This window comes from Trachemys scripta, chromosome 17 (assembly GCF_013100865.1).
Source record: "Trachemys scripta elegans isolate TJP31775 chromosome 17, CAS_Tse_1.0, whole genome shotgun sequence".
Lineage (NCBI taxonomy): Eukaryota > Metazoa > Chordata > Testudines > Emydidae > Trachemys > Trachemys scripta.
Genome location: NC_048314.1, coordinates 15,429,601 through 15,446,574, shown reverse-complemented (window position 1 = coordinate 15,446,574; position 16,974 = coordinate 15,429,601). Strand labels below are relative to the sequence as shown.

General features: G+C 45.7%; 1 protein-coding gene across 2 annotated transcripts in view; it reads right to left on the bottom strand.

The window, feature by feature from the left end:
* ABL1 (ABL proto-oncogene 1, non-receptor tyrosine kinase) overlaps nt 1-16,974 on the bottom strand; it is a 120,579-nt gene that overhangs the window by 43,016 nt on the left and 60,589 nt on the right. The window contains exon 1 of one of the 2 annotated variants that reach the window (XM_034793632.1): nt 1,456-1,889. The exons of the other annotated variant lie outside the window; for it this stretch is intronic. Within the exon in view, the coding sequence (XP_034649523.1) occupies nt 1,456-1,540 (85 nt within the window). The 5' untranslated portion in view covers nt 1,541-1,889. Of the gene's footprint in view, nt 1-1,455; nt 1,890-16,974 lie in introns of those variants that run through there. 2 annotated transcript variants of the gene reach the window in all.

The following is a 16,974-nucleotide window of genomic DNA, read 5'->3' as shown; positions in this document are numbered from 1 at the left end:
CAACATGATAGTTTTTAATTAACATAGGGGGGAAAAAAATCTTACAAGGGATGGAAAAAGAAAGAAGCAGGGAAAAGTAAGCTTCTGCCACTTGTTCTTGCTGATATTAGAGCTGAACGAGTAATTCAGAACCAGCAACCATATTTTACAAATTCACACTCTATTATTTAGATATCTACAAGCAAATCACAATTTCTTCAATTTGATGTATTAGAAATTATTCACGTCTTTTGTGATTTTTTTCATCTATAAATTAATTGGGAACATTTCTCTGGTGAATATTTGACTCTCGAGCAACAGTTAGCCGTGATTGGTCAAGTTAAGTCACATGGTTTGGTTTCTGTTCCCTGATTTGATGAGTGAACAACATACTTCTGGAATGCATATTATTTGAACTTCAGTAGCACTTAGAGGCCCCAAAGAAGATCAGGGACCCACTGCACTGGTGTCTGTACAAATACATAGTGAAAGACAGTCCCTGTCCTGAAGAGTTTATAACGGAAATAAATAAGACAGACAAAGATAGAAGAAAAGCAATGTTATCCTTATTTTACAGACGGAATTAAGTAATTTGCTTAAGGTCACACAGGACATCTGTGGCAGAGCCAGGAAACCAGATCTCTCAATTCCCAATCTGGTGCCTTAACCACAAGGCCAATCCTCTCTATCTAATCATGCATACAAATTTAAAATTCAGGTTTCCACAAATACTTATACATGTGACTTGGAAATTCACTTTCCATGAGCATTCGTGGAAGCGAAACTCAGTTGCATGAACTCTTGAGGAAAGCAAACACAAAAGGCATACAGGTCTGATCAAAATGAATTAAAACAATACAACTGAATATTGAAAGAAAATATTTTGCAGTATTCAACCAGCTCTGGTGATCTAAATTAAATGTAAGATTCTTTTCAAGCATCTAGGCTCCTTTAGATTTCATTCTTAACTTCAAGAGTGGCTTCTCCCCCATCCCCTTTTCCCCTCCAAAAGAGAGACCCTTCTGCAGGCAAAACTAAATTCAAGGCCTGCAGATATGGCTTTGTTTATTTTATCAGCAGTAAGATCCCTTGAAATTTTACAACCATAAATGGTAGAGCCATGTTCGCTTTGTATACTGTAGTTAATGAAAATCACCTGGTTTTGAAAACACATGGAGCCACATATACCATGAAAATTCTCCTCATCCCCGTAAATGAGAATAAACTGATGAGCTTAGGCTAACTTTGAAAATGAGAAGTCTCTCGGTTCTAGCTCCAACTCAAAAGTGGAGGAAGGACTTCTCTGTTAAGGTCCACGACCACACAATCTGGCTGCTCCTCTCACAACGCAGAGTCACACAATATACCAGAGGCCTAAGCAAAGGGATTCCAGACTTTAGGAATCCAGCTGTTAGGCCTAAAGGAGCCAAGACTTCCCCCAGAATCCACTTCAAACAGCCACAGTTTTGAACTTACCTTCCAAATAGCAGCTGGAGGAAGAGGAAAGTCCTTTTTTCGATTTGCAACCCACCAATTTCAAGCAAATCTCCAACATTTTCATTTGTTAGTTTGGCTTCGGCTTGTGTGTTCTCTCCCCTCCCCCTTAGGTTTCACATACACAAAAAAGAGTTTCCCGTTAAGAGATCTAAAAATCCAGCACTCTTAAAGCCATGAAAAGAATAAGCCAGAGAGACAGATAATCCACAGGGCCCATAGTACCAGTCCCAGAAACTTAACTCAAGTTTTGCTCCCCTTTTGTTAACTTTTGTCGGGAGAGAAAAAAAAAATCCTACAAAGTTGGAAGCGGTTACTTCTTGCGGCAGCTCCAAAACTCTGCCATTCTTTCCCTCATACTCTCACTCCGTTAGGCACTTCGTGAAGGCAGAGCTGCTTACGTTAAACTGCCAACAAAGGGCCCCCTTCAGGCTTTGGCTGTCTGACTTCATGACATCAGATAGGCTAGTAACGCCCACAGCATACTTAACCCCTCATTGTTCCAACTTGCCTACGATTCAGGTCAACAGCAGGATTCTACTAACATATTTCTTCAGTCATGTCCAGAGAACAAATCAACACGTCTTCCTTGCCCTGGGAGCAACGACAGCGTCATTTGAGGCATTTCCTTAGAGTCAAAGAAACGCAAAACAAAGTAGGGGCTAATTATTATTATTTATATAACCCCATAGGTGTATATGGGCATTTACAGCAGTAAGAATGCACAGACGGGCAAAGGACAGACAATGTCCTAGCGCCAAAGAGCAACAGCACTTTACACTAATATTTTGAACTTTACTCCTGTGCAGAGGAGCAACGCTGGCAGGCATTCCCATTCACCACACTAAGTAGAATGCAGGAGAGGAATAGGCATTATTCCCCAGGACGTACAATTCTGACACCACTGTGATATTTACGGTTGTATAGACTCACATACCTAGACCTCAAGTAATGATACTTTCTGAATAATTGTTACACAGAGGGGCAATACTTCTGAGAACCCCAATGGCCTCTCCCACCCTTAACACTGCTTTGCTTTGCAGGTTTGTGAAGGGTATGATCTTGCTTGCTGCTCTCCCCAATTTTGTATTTGTGGTATGTCCAACCCATGTGTGGCTCGGCTCCTCTGCTGTCTACATTGATGTACCTCCCTTTGTTTAAATACATACATGCTTTTACATTGTTCTGCACCAGTGGTTTTCAACCTTTTTTCATTTGCGGACCCCTAAAAATTTTTGAATGGAGGTGTGGACCCCTTTGGAAATCAGACATAATCTGCAGACCCCCAGGGGTCTCCAGGCTACAGGGTGAAAACCATTGTTCTATGGTAACAGCCACCTTTCGTGGACCCCTTAGACATAGTCTGTGGATCTCCACAGGTCCGTGGACCACAGGTTGAAAACCACAGCTCTACACAGTAGACATAAAATGGAATATATGTAATATGTATTCTTCTAATTCTTAAACAAACAAAAACAAAACAACACTTCAGCAGATCACATAGGTACAACACCATGCAAACATGACTAGAGCTCTTGGGATCCACAAAGAGGAGTGACCCCAGCATGACTTCATATTTTCCCTCCATGTGTTCCCTGCCCTGAAAGCGTCTCTCCATATTTGTTTTAATAAGTAATCGCGCCAAAATAAACTAACTATTGCACTTCTCCCTTCCCTCTAACGTTTCCAAATATTTAATATTTCAAGGGAAACTCTGCATGTCTCCAGTATCTGAGAAGCATGTATCTAACACAGCAAACACAAAGTCCAGATTCTCCATATACATTATTTTAGAGCATTGGTTTGCTTCAGAGTTCTGGTCTGTGGAGGTGCATTCTCCTAACAGCACAGCTTGGAAAGAAATCACCAGTCCCTCAACCCATGCCATTTTTTAAAACTGTAAGAAACAGTTACTGATCACACCACCAGATGCATTATTTCTATAGCATAAATCACTTCGTACCCCCGTTTCTGGTTTTATCCACACATCTCAAAACATTGTACAAAAAATAAAAATAAAAAAATGGGTGAGCACTATTATCCCTATCTCTGTGACTCAGTTTAAGTAACTTCCTCAAGTTCATAGTCAGTGGTAGAGACAAGGACAAAACTCTGATCTCTTCACATCAAGTATAGTGCCCAGCCCACTGCCCAGTGCTACCTCCCTTAAAAAGGAAAAAAGAGTATTGCAATTCACTCAAGGCTCGGCTTGAGCTGTGCTCTGGAGGTAAATGAACTTAGCAAAGATCCAAGAGCAACTGAGGGCTATCTACTCACTCAGAGACCATTTATTTTCCAAATAGATATTGTATGTACCGAGTTTACACTTTTGAAAGATTTAAGCCATTGAATTGTGAAAAGGATTAAACCAAAATATTGCGAGGAGGGTTATGCAAGACACACAAGTGACCCAGTCATCACGTGCTGATGCTAGGAGTATCATGTTTAGGGAACTATGATGGAGTAGCAGCAAATAACGGATCTGAATCTCATGTTGTAATGTTTACTTATACTGACCTATTCTACTTTTCCATGTCATGAATCTTCTCTAATATCCTATCCTTTCGACTGCAGCTGCAGGAATGCAGAATTCCAGTGGAATTACCAAGACTGCCTCCATTAACACTCAACAGCCTCATTATGAATAAGGCAATACAAGCAATGCCAATGGAATGAATAAGGATTACATTTATGATGTGAAGTGATTCGTGCTCAATGCTTTTAAGCCAGGTTTCAAATTCTCTTTATTCCCTTCCTTAGATACCGGCAATAGCTATATCAACACCTAAACATACTTCTGAAGAGAGCACATTCAATTCCCTATTACTAAAATCTGAACGTTTAAAATGGGTGGGTATATTCAAGATTTCTGAGTAGTTTCTTATATTTCCTTGTCAAGATTACAGACACTTCCATCTAGTACAGTCCTTTTAGTGATTGAGTGGAGTATGTGCATGGATATTCTGTCAACTAATGTAGTTGCTTTTCCTTTTCATTGTTACTATGCATTTAATATACAAAGAATGAGACCATATTGACACAATGATATTACATCTATCTAGTTTGTTTGCTCTCTATGCAGTGATTTAATTATGTTAAACTGAAGTGCATCTAAGGCTACATCTACACTACGGGGGGGGGGGGGTCGATTTAAGATACGCAAATTCAGCTACGTGAATAGCGTAGCTGAATTCAACGTATCGCAGCCGACTTACCCCGCTGTGAGGACGGTGGCAAAATCGACCTCTGTGGCTTCCCAATCGATGGTGCTTACTCCCACCTCCGCTGGTGGAGTAAGAGCGTCGATTTGGGGATAGATTGTCGCGTCCCAACGGGACGCGATAAATCGATCCCCGAGAGGTCGATTTCTACCCGCCGATTCAGGCGGGTAGTGTAGACCCAGCCTAAACCTCTTTGTTATGTTGGTTTAAGGTACTTTCCTTGTTAATCATTGCATCCACACAGCTCTACCCTTGTTCTAATTAACTGTTCAGCATTCTGGGCAGATATCCCATGGTGCAATGTTCCTCAACTCAGCTCTGTGACTTTTCTCACAGGGCATTGTGGGATGGCTACTGGAAACTAGAGGAATTCTGGGACTGATGGGGGCAGGGTCAAACTAAAATTCCCATGATTCATATCCTGGCTTCCATTAATTTTGCCACTGCCATTTTTGAACTTCTATCAGATAGGGTAGAGGACCCACTGCAGAGTGCCGTGATCATGGCAGTAATTAATATAAACAAGATGATGCATGTGCATTTGGTTAACAAGGAAAGTACACTAGCAAAGCAAAGTGATCTGAAGTGCTTCCATACAAATATAGTTAAATTGGCAATGGGACCAGCACCAGGAGTGCTCCCTTGTCTTCATTTGCTCTGACAGTGTCTTGTAAATATCTGCATTCTAGTCACTCTTCTCCAGATTGGATTAGATATGCTGCTCTCCAAAGAGGGCAATTAAGTCCAGGACTTCTGAAGGAGTCTACATGAAAGGCACAGGGGGCCATGGTAGCTATATCGGATACGTAAATTCATTACTACCTGGTATCAGAAAGGATTACTCATGGCTGCCTGCCACCATTTCAATGAAGAGATGACATCAGGTCAAGATGATCCCAAAGCAATGGTGGGGCACAGAGGTACACAGACAGGTCGATTCAGGTGTGAAGCAATGCAGTGTGGAATAGTAACGGAGGGACTGCCAGAAGTGATATATTTAGGAATGAACACACTCATCATGAAGTGGACTTCCCCCGTTCCAAGACTGCTATGACATTTTGGTTTAAAAAGAGGTTGTGTGCAGACGCAAGGCACTTCGGGGTGAGCTGATTACAACTACGCTGATGTAACACCGCTATATAGATGAGGCCTGAGTAGCCAATAGTTGGACTTTACTGATGACACTACTACGTCGACGCGAGAGTTTCTCCCGACGGTGTAGCTAATCCAAAGCCTCAAGAGGCAGTAGCTAGGTCAAGAGGTGAAGCTCTCTTGTCAACATAGCACCGTCTACACAGGGTTCAGTATAACTATGTCTGGGGCCCTACCAAATTCACAGCCATGAAAAACGCATCACAGACTGCAAAATCTGATTCCCCCCCCATTCCACCCCCCGTGAAATCTGGTCTTCTGTGTGATTTTACTCTATACTATACATATTTCACAGGGGGAGACCAGCATTTCTCAAATTGAGGGTCGTGACCCAAAAAGAGAGTTGCAGGGGGGGTCCAAAGGTTATGGGGGGGGAGGGTCATGGTATTGCCACCCTTACTATTGCACTGCCTTCAGAGCTGGAGAGTGGTGGCTGCTGACAGAGGGCCGAGCTCTGCAGGCAGCAGCACAGAAGTAAGGGTGGCAATACCATGCCATGCCATGCCAGCCTTACTTCTGCGCTGCTGCTGGCAGCTGCTCTGCCTTCAGAGTTGGGCTCCGGGCCAGTAGCCGCTGTTCTCCAGTTGCCCAGCTCTGAAGGCAGCGCCGCCGCCAGCAGCAGTGCAGATGTAAGATGGCAGTACAGCAACCTCCCTCCCTCCCCCCCCCGCCCCAAACTCCTTTTTGGGTTGAGACCCCTACAATTACAACACCATGGAATTTCAGATTTAAAAAGCTGAAATCATGAAATTTACAATTTTTATAATCCTCCGATCGTGAAACTGACCAAAATTGACAGTGAATTTGGCAGGACACTATGTCCCTCAGGAGTGTGGATTTTTCACCTGAGCAACATAGTTATACTGATATAGGTCTGTAGTGTTGATCTGGCCTAAGACAACTTTATTTCTGAATGAGAGTGCCCACTCAAGGGTTTAATGTGCTTTTACTCACGCACGTTCAATTCACCCCAATAGTTAAGTTGGCTATACTTCCCACATAGACAGGCCCTTCGTGATCCCATTCCTGTCAACTTCATCCGTTCCCTCCTCATTTTCCCTACTGTGTGTTACTCTCACTTGGATCAGGACAAACTAGACTGTAAGCATTGGGGGCAAGGACCTTAGTCTCTATTTATACTGTGCTGTAAAAATAATGGGTACTGGATAAACAAAAATCACAGTGGTGCCATTACATGCACAATGATCTTCTAATTGTTAAACCAATTAACCCCTTTTAAACCCACACACACAAAACCTGGTCAACAGAAGTGTGCTGATTTCAGGATTATAGTGACCGATTCAACTGTAAAGTCAGTTGTTCTAGGACATAAGAGCATAAAACATTCATGCAAGTCTTGTATGAGCTTTTGTAATATGCAATTATTATTTTATTTCTTACTTTTTAAAATTACTTCCGGAGGTCTGGGCACCAATTCTTCCAGAAGACCATGCAAGTTAAACACCACTAACGTGCATGATGGCTGCAATGGGAGGATCAGACTCCATAAGCAGAAAGTGAATTCTGGGATGATCTCACAGTAAAGAGGAGATGGCGTAAATTTTGCTATTATCACATTAAAAGCAGACAGTGCTTTTCACCCATTTTCAAGTGCAGCTGAACTTTATTTTAAAATCCGCATCTGAGATTTTAAAAAGGCAGCAGCTTTTGAGTCCCCAGAGTAGTAGCAGTTGTTTGTTTGTTTTTTGAACACGTGTTAAATGCACAAGGATGGAAAATGTCAGTTGAAAGACATGCAGCATAAGCTAGAGGATAAAGAAAGGGACTGAATGAGAAAACAGACATCCTGTACCCAACTTCGGTGCAAACTTGATTGGTGTCATTTTAAACTCTGTGCCTCAGTTACCCCATCTGTAAATGGGGCTTATCACTTCACAGGAAGTGTTAGGGAGAGTTAATTCATTGATTGGAGAGCACTTTGTGATCCTTGGAAGGATAGGGCAACAGAACTAGAAAGGCTTTATTAATAATACACATCTTAATATGCCACTGCTCCTGGTCTATGATTCACACAAGCAAGACCAAATTGCATTATAGCACAGTCAAAGAATTACCGTGTTAGACTGCTCTGCTGTGACATGGAAGGTTTCACAGTGCAGGTGGACCCTATAAAATGGGATTTATAACATAATTTAACACCATCCCTAGCGCCTCCCCCACAAAAAAGTCACTGTCCACACTGATCATGGAAAACATGCTAGATCTTGTGAGCAACCACTATGTTTTAAAATACAATTGTAGCCAGTACAATTTTGATCCCAGCGCAAATGGAATGTTTCCTCCCCTCCATGGGCTAGTCCACCCTTCTTTTAGACACTGATTTAACTGTAAGGGTCAACCAGGGTCCTCAAACTGCTGTGGTGGTCTCCATTTGTCAATTTTTTTTGGCAGATACCGAGGTCTCTGATACTGGGGACTAGCAACTGAGGAGCTCTGGTGGGGTTAACTCTGACTTGCGATGTCATCAGTCCCATGCAGCACAGAATTCTTTGTCTGATGCAGACCAAATTTTAAACCAGCTTGCAATGAATAAAACTTCAGCGCACTATGCATAATTAGGTAACAAGAACTTCACTTTTATATGCCAAGGAAAACATGGAAAAATCTTAGACTGGACTCACCACGATCAGTAAAGTTAAAGCTAACACAGATCATATGGGGTGGCCAAACTTACTGACCCTCCGAGCTGCATACAATAATCTTCAGACGTTTGAGAACCGAACACACCCCATGGGGCTGAAGCGCTGAGCCGCAGCAGGTGCACCCCGCGGGGCTGAAGTACCAACCTCCCTTCCAGACTGGGCAGAAGCCCTTAGCCCAGAGGTCCCCAAACTGTGGGGCGCGCCTCCCAAGAAGGGTGCAATGAACGTTCGGGGGGGGGGGGCGCAATGGGTCCAGGCCAGCCCCCACGGATGGTGAGGAGGGAGCACCACCCAGCCCCGCCCCCAGTTCTGCTCCAGCCTTGCTCCCACACCTGGCCCCATCCCCAGTCATGGCCCCCACTATGGCTCAGCTGCCACTCCCCTCCTGCCCCTACCCCCAGCCTTGGCCCCTCGCTGCGGCTCCATTCCCAGCCTGGGGGCAGGGACAGGATGGGGCTGGGAACAGAGCCACACCCGGCCACGGGCCGAGCTTCCCCTCTCCTCCCCCCCAACGGCCTGTCTGCAGCTCCACCCCTGAAAAGTTTGGGGACCACTGCCTTAGCCCCAGCATCCTGCTGCAGGGCAAAAGCCGTGAACTGCCCCCACCCAGTCTGGCAGGCAGAGAATGAAGCTGCACTTCGACTGTACAAGAGCCGCATGTGGCCCACCGAGCTGGGATTCCCCCCCCCCCCCACCGGCATCATAGAGCCTGCTAATTAGGCTATGTGTACACTATCCATTTTTGTCAACAGAAGTGATGGCGACACCCAAAAGTCAACATAATAAAATCAGAATCTTATGTTCACACTTGCTCCCTCTTGTCAGCAGCTTGCATCCACAGTGGGGGCACCACTGACAATGTGAGCAGTGCACTGTGGGTACCTATCCTATAGTCCAGCTTGACACCTCCTTTTGCTAGGTGTTGCGGGAAGGCGCATCTTGGGACCTGGTTAAATGTCCCATGATGCACTGCTTTGTGTCCCAGCAGTCCATGGGCTTCCAGCTTGCTTTCGCCGCGGCCATGCTCTGCTCTGCACCCCGGCATCTCTGTGGGAAGGGATGAATCCCACACTGATCTCCTGTGCTCTGTTAACTGTCATGAAGACAGTTAATCGTCAAGTTCCTAACTGAAGACGACTCGCAGGCACCCAACATTCTGCGTGACATGGATAGGAGCAACTTGAGATTGCTTTTGGCATTCACAGAGCAGCTGCATAGGTTCAACTGTCGCTGCTGGGCTCGGGAAACAAGCACTGAATGGTGGGATCATATCGTCATGCAGGTGTGTGATGATGAGCAGTGGCTACAGCACTTTCGGATGCGGAAAGTCACCTTCCTGGAACTATGTGCGGAGCTCGCCCTAGACCTGCGGAACCAGGATACCAGAATGAGAGCTGCCCTCTCGGTAGAGAAGAGTGTGGCAATCGCTGTGTGGAAGCTGGTGACTCCAGACTGCTCCCGTCGGTCATGAATCAATTTGGAGTGGGGAAGTCGACCGTTGGGGCTGCATTAATTCAAGTGTGCAGGGCAATTAATCGCATCCTGCTATGAAAGACCATGACTCTGGGAAATGTGAATGAAATAGTGGATGGCTTTGCAGAAATGGGGTTCCCTAACTGTGGGGGGGGGCAATGGATGGCACACACATTCCAATTTTGGCACCAGACCATCTTGCGACAGAGTACATCAATAGAAAGGGGTACTTCTCCATGGTGTTTCACTGCCATCAACGCAGGGTGGTCCGGGAAGGTGCATGACGCCCGCATCTTCAGGAACACCGACCAGTACAGAAAACTACAAGCGGGGGCTTTCTTTCCAAACCAGAAGATTACAGTTGGGGAGAACTGTGGGAGAACACTTTAACCTGTCTGGTCATTCAGTGACAGACCTGCGGGTGGCTATTTTACAACAGAAAAACTTCAAAAACAGACTCCAAAGAGAGACTGCTGAGCTAGAATTGATATGCAAACTAGACACAATCAACTCCGGTTTGAATAAGGACTGGGAATGGCTGAGCCATTACAAACATTGACTCTATCTCCCCTTGTAAGTATTCTCACACTTATTATCAAACTGTCTGTACTGGGCTAGCTTGATTATCACTTCAAAAGTTTTTTTTCTCTTACTTAATTGGCCTCTCAGAGTTGGTAAGACAACTCCCACCTGTTTATGCTCTCTGTATGTGTGTATATATATCTCCTCAATATATGTTCCATTCTATATGCATCCGAAGAAGTGGGCTGTAGTCCACGAAAGCTTATGCTCTAATAAATCTGTTAGTCTCTAAGGTGTCACAAGTACTCCTGTTCTTCTTTTTGCGGATACAGACTAACACGGCTGTTACTCTGAAACAGTTGGGGATGTTGAAATGCCCATAGTGATCCCGGGAGACCCAGCATATCCTTTACAGCCATGGCTCATGAGCCACGGGACACCTGGCAGCAACTACAGGCTCACTAGGTGCCAGATGACAGTTGAATGTGCCTTTGGCAGATTCAAGGCGAGCTGGCGATGCCTTTATGGTAGGCTAAACTTTAATGAGGATAATATTCCCATGGTCATAGCCATGTGCTGTACGTTGCATAACATCTATGAAGATAAGGGTGAAAGGTTTGCTCGAGGATACCAGGGCTGTCAGAGGAGCCCAGAGGGAGGCAATTCGAATCAGGAAGGCTTTAAGGCAGCACTTTGACAATAAGCACCAGTAATGTATATCTCTGTCAGAGGTGCTAGTTTTCCTAGGACACAATGCTGTCATTTTGGGCCTTATATTTCTGTCAGACAAGGATAACAATGCCTGTGCATGTATTGGTGGTAGTGCCTCCAATTTCAATTTGTAGAAAAAAAAATAAAGGTGATTCACCATTAGAGAACTTTCTTTTTCAATAAAAGCAAACAGCGCATACACACACACAGATGCCTAATGGGAAAGGAAGAACCACGGAAGGACAGACTTTCACAACCGTGCGTAGGTCCGGCTATCATTGTGAAAGTTGTTCGAGGGGGTGGAGTGAAGGGGAAACCAAGAACTCCCAGAAAGTGGAAAGGAATGTGTGGGCGGGGGGGTGTCATGGAAAAGTGTTCTGAATGTGCTGCAGGGGAGGGCGAGACAGATCTGCTCAGTCTGCAGCCCTATTAAGGACTGCAGCATCTGTGTTTGCTCCTCCATTACAGTAATCATCCTCTCAGTTGCATCTTTAACAAATGCTTGATTCTCTATTCTGTCCTGCCATTCAGCTTCCCAGCACGCCTTACGTTCCCTTTTTTCTGCATTGGAGCACTGCAATACCTCCCAGAACATGTCTTCTTTGCTGCATGTTGGGCACTTTCTTATCTGGCGGAGATGCTCAGCGGGGGTGCGTGGGGTGTTCCTGAAGGCCACATCTGGTGAAGCACAGGGGACAATGCACAGAAGCGGGATTGTTAAATTCACGCACAGCATTGAAACGTTTCAGTAAAATATACCTTTTGAAACACTGCAATCACTTTCTCACTGACCCTAGCCAGGCACACATCTCCATGAACAGCCAAAGCATAGTGAGTGTTGGCGAGGCGGGGGGGGATTGAGGGGAGGGGCTGCTCTGTATGGGGAAAAGAACGCACTCTCTCTGCAAGGGTTGTGGTGCAGCATTCTATGGAAAAAATTCTAAAATTCTCCCACACTTTTCCACAGGCGGGAGTCATTCTAGCAGACATCTCACGGCTAAGGGTAAGCAGGGAAACGAGGGTACATCTACTCCATGCTTGTGGCTTCCGCCCTGCTCCCTATGCTGCTCACCTATGTGCCGCTTTGGTCCCTGCACAAGTGATTGCCAAATGGCACGAGAAAGTTTCCTACAATGGGGAAAGGAACAAAGCTGTTCTGCCATGGAACCTTCAGCGGAGGATTACCGAGTACCTCCAGGAAACTTTCCTGGAGATCTCGCTGGAGGATTCCCATGAAATCTGTGTGCATCAACACCATTCTGCCGTACCCATTAGCTACACAGGGAAATGTCCACCTCACAGAAACATAGCCAGCCTCCCACATTTCTACATCCTGAACCCATCTCCACGCTACACAAGCCACAGCCACTTATCAGGTATCTCATCTCCTGCTTCTTGCTCCCTGGAGAGCGACTGCTGAGACTGGCTAGACACCTCTGGAGTGGAGAACACTTCCTGACTGCCTGCCCCACCAGGAGCTGCACATCCTCGTTTAACTCCACCTCTTCATCAATAACTTCGTACTCCAAGTTAGGTCCTCTTTCCGCCGCCTCTGTTCCCTCCGAAGTATCCACAGGGCTCTTGGCAGTGGAGTTGCCACTGAGGATAGCATCCAGCTCCTTATAGAACCGGCAGGTCTTAGGTGAAACACTGGAGCAACGGTTTACCTCCCTTGCCTTATGGTTCGCCTGCCTCAGGTCCTTTATCTTCGCTCTGCCCTACAGCCGGTTCCAATCATAGCTCTCTTTGCACAAGCCTCGAGAAATGTGCCAGCAGGTATCCTAATTCCTATGGATCAAGCGCAGCTGGGACTGCACAGCCTCCTCTCCCCATATACTGATCAGATCCAACAGCTCCGCAGCGGTCCAAGCGGGAGAGCGTTTGGTGCAATAACCTGCTATTGTCACCTGGGACGATGCGATGAGACCTCTCCACGCTGAGACAGCAGGAAACAGAATTTCAAAAATTCCCAGGGCTTCTAAGAGGGAGGGGCAGATGGTCCTTTGCCTGGCTGCAGGGCAGTGCAGTTCAAACCACTGACCAGAGTGGTCAGGATGGGCATTGTGGGACACCTCCTAGAGGTCAATTAAAGCGATGAGATCAAGCGTGATGTCTACACTGGCACTTTGGTGAGAAAAACGTAGAGGAAAAAGATGTAAGTCTCTCGTTGTGGTGGAGGTATTTAGTTGCCAAAACGGGGCATCTTTCCAGACAAAAGTCGCATTGCAGAATGTACGCACGTACTATTTGGTCAACAAAAAGCAGTTTTTGGTGACAAAACTTGGTAGTATAGACAAGGCCTTAAAGATAATCTCAGATTTAAACAATCTCTCTTGACTCAATTGCTTTCTAGTCCTGATCATTACTCAGTGACACCTTGTTAACAGGCAAAACGTATCCCATAAGACTATTGTTTTAATGCATACTCAAACATTCCTTGCTTACTGCTTCCCTAACAATTGCTGTACTATACTAAAAGGCAATTATGTCTGGAGACAATGTTTTATTTTTAATACTTAGCACAGGTAGTTTGTGAGAAAAGGCTCTCTCAGCATTCTAACATGCTAAGCATATATTACTGAGCCAAACCTTTTGGGTTTGTTCACAGAGCTAGCGCATGTCTACACTAGAAAGTTAAGTCAACCTATCTTAGGCTAGGTCTACACTGGGGGGAGGGGGGTGGATCGATTTAAGATACGCAAATTCAGCAACGCGAATAGCGTAGCTGAATTCGATGTATCCTATTACCCTTACCCCGCTGTGAGGACGGTGGCAAATCGACCGCGGCAGCTCCCCCGGCGACAGCGCTTACTCCTCCTGACGAAGTGGGAGGACGCGCGTCGATTCGGGGATCGATTTAACCGTCTAGATGAGACGCGATAAATTGATCCCTGAGAGATCGATTTCTACCCGCCAATCGGGGCGGGTAGTGTAGATTAGCCCTTAGGTCGACTTACAACCCATGTCCACACTACCCTCCTTCCGTCAGTGGTGTGCATCCTCACCAGGAGTGCTTCCATAGACTAGGCTGCCCATCCCCCAGGCTCTCGGCTCCCAGCTCCTCACTGAGCTGGGAGCCCGTCAGGGAGCACTGCACCCATAGACTGGGTGGCTCCCAGCATGGAGCCAGGAGTCTCAGTGCAGCTGCCGAGTTCCTCAGGGGGAGCTAGGAGCCTCTGGGCAGGTACAGCCCGGCTCGGACCTAGGAGCCCGGGCAGCAGCCAGGCTGGGGAAGCTGGGACCCGGGAGTGGAGGGAGCAGCCTGGCTCAGAACGGGGAGCGTGTGGCCTGGCTGGGAGTGGGGAGCCAGGGGGCCAGCCAGGCTTCATGCTGGAGCTGTAAAATTGACAAGAATGACAGCCAACAGCCGATATAAGTAACGCAGTGTCTACATGGACACTGCGTTGCTCTAACTACACCAACATAAGCCCTATGCCTCTGATGGAAGCGGAGTTATTATGTCCGTGTAGTAGGGCACTTACATTGGTGGGGGAAATGTCAGCGTACACACCACAGCCTAATTAGACTGACAAACTGCCTTACGTCAACTTAACTATGTAGCGTAGGGCAAGCCCAAGAATAGGGCCCAATCCACCAAGGCGCTGAGCACTCTCAGCGTCCACTGACTTCAGTTGGAGATACAAATTCATCGCCTCGCTGGTTCAGGCCCATAATCTAATACAGCTGAGCAGAGGAATCATCACTAGGAAACATCACACTCTCCATACATGCCTCTTCTTTTTCTAGAATTCACATCCCCACACTACCACAACGGAACCAAAACAAGAATACTCATACGATAGATGTTTTACCCTATGGGTCAGCAGCAGTAGATTGCAGAGGGACTATAGGCCTGTTAATCTACCTGAAAAATTCCTTGTGAATAACATGGCAGAAGCCTTCTTTTCAATCTCTCCCCATAATGGTAAACATGGGACTCTCTCACTGCTATACTTAAGGTCTGTCCACATTGGCGTTGTCTACAATAGAAAGTTTAGTACCATTTCTGCAACAGTGCAGCTGAAAATCACTGGTAGCGAGGGTGTATGCACTAGTGTAGATATAGCTCAGGTATTTTTCCAACATGTCTTGAAAACCTGCTCAACTGAAGCTTCTTGCCACCACCTTCAAAGTACTACATAACTCTACCTCTCCCTACTTCTCTATCCTTGCAGGAGCGGCGGAAGCGCCATGGAAGTGGAAGTGGGTGTGGGTGTGGGTGTGTGGTGCAGCACTAGGATTACCAATCCTCCAGGATTGCCCTGGAGTCTCCAGGAATCACAGATTAATCTTTAGAGATTATGTCATGTGATCAAACCTCCAGGAATACCTCCAACCAAAACTGGCAACCCTAGGGACCACAGGCACCTGAACAGTGGCCCCACCCCCTGCCGTACCACACAGCACACCCACCCATCCCCAGGTCCCATCCCTTCTCCCTGAGCCCCAATACAGCCCCTTTCCCCAAGTCCCCATGCTCTGTTCGCTCCTCTTGCCCCTTGCTGCTCGCCCTTATGGCCAGTAAAAAGGGGGGAGGGGGCATGGCCCCCTGGCTCCTCCTGTTCCGGCACCCCTGAATCCTTGTCTTGTTTCATATCAGCTTTGCCCATTCTGCCTGATGCCAGTGTTGTCTACCTTTCTTCAGCCTCTCATTCAGACATCTCTATGCCTTGTATGCAATTACATGCATGAAACACCTTTCCTAAGCCTATCCACAGGCCATTACACCTTCTCTGCATTATGACCCTTCATAGACCCACTTTGGCTGCAACCCCTAAAAAAAAAAATAGATGACTAAGAAGAGTGAGGAGTAATACTGAATACTTCATATAGTCTATTAGTGAGCATAACAGCTTACTTCTACTCTGACCACTCTACAGAGGTGCTGTACCGCTTCCCCCTGTCTGTCTGACTTTAGTTTGTCAACTCCATGGGGCAAGACAATGCTTTGTTTCCAGAAGCACCCACAATACAGTTTCCAACAGTAAAGACATAAAATAAATAAAAGCACATACAAGCATAATGAAATGTTAGCAATTCTGCAAGTTAGATATTCCAAGAGCCACTATGATAAAATAGATGAGGCCCAGAAAAGAATTCTGGGCTAATAATCATGAAAATAAAGCACACCCAGCAGTTCAACTGAAAAACAAAAACCTTTTGCAATACATGTGTATTTGTTGCTTTTACCTCCTTCATCTAACAGATGTTTGTTATTTGCAGTTCTCACAACTGAAGGAGTCAATTGACAAATGGTGGGATTAGAGACATGGGCTGTTAAACTATCTGAAATTCCTTTCAAGTAACATGCCAGAATCCTTGTCTTCAAGGTGGTAGCAAAGGGGCTGTACCTGAAGCGTAAGATCTTGAAGTCACCACTTAATGATATCCTCCTTTCTAACTTCAGAGTGTCAGTAAGAAACAAAATTGCATTTAGTATCAGCGTTTGAACGCTTTATGGTTTTAAAACCCAAATCAGACAAGGCATTGAAAGATTTTGAAACATTTGTAAACAAAGAAAGGAAAGAGGATCTTTGGAATTTCTAGCATCGAGATGGAAGTAGTTCTGAAAGGCAAAAATCACAAAACCACACCTTTGTTGTATTGACTTTGCTTTCTTTATCTGGACAGCCTATCAAATAAGTTTTAAGAAGGGAGTGGAAATTGGGAGTTTGAGAGTGATGTGGAGAGTTGTTGCTAGTTTGAGGATTTTATTTAAGCGTGTACTATAATATTTGCTGCCAGATCAGAGAACATGG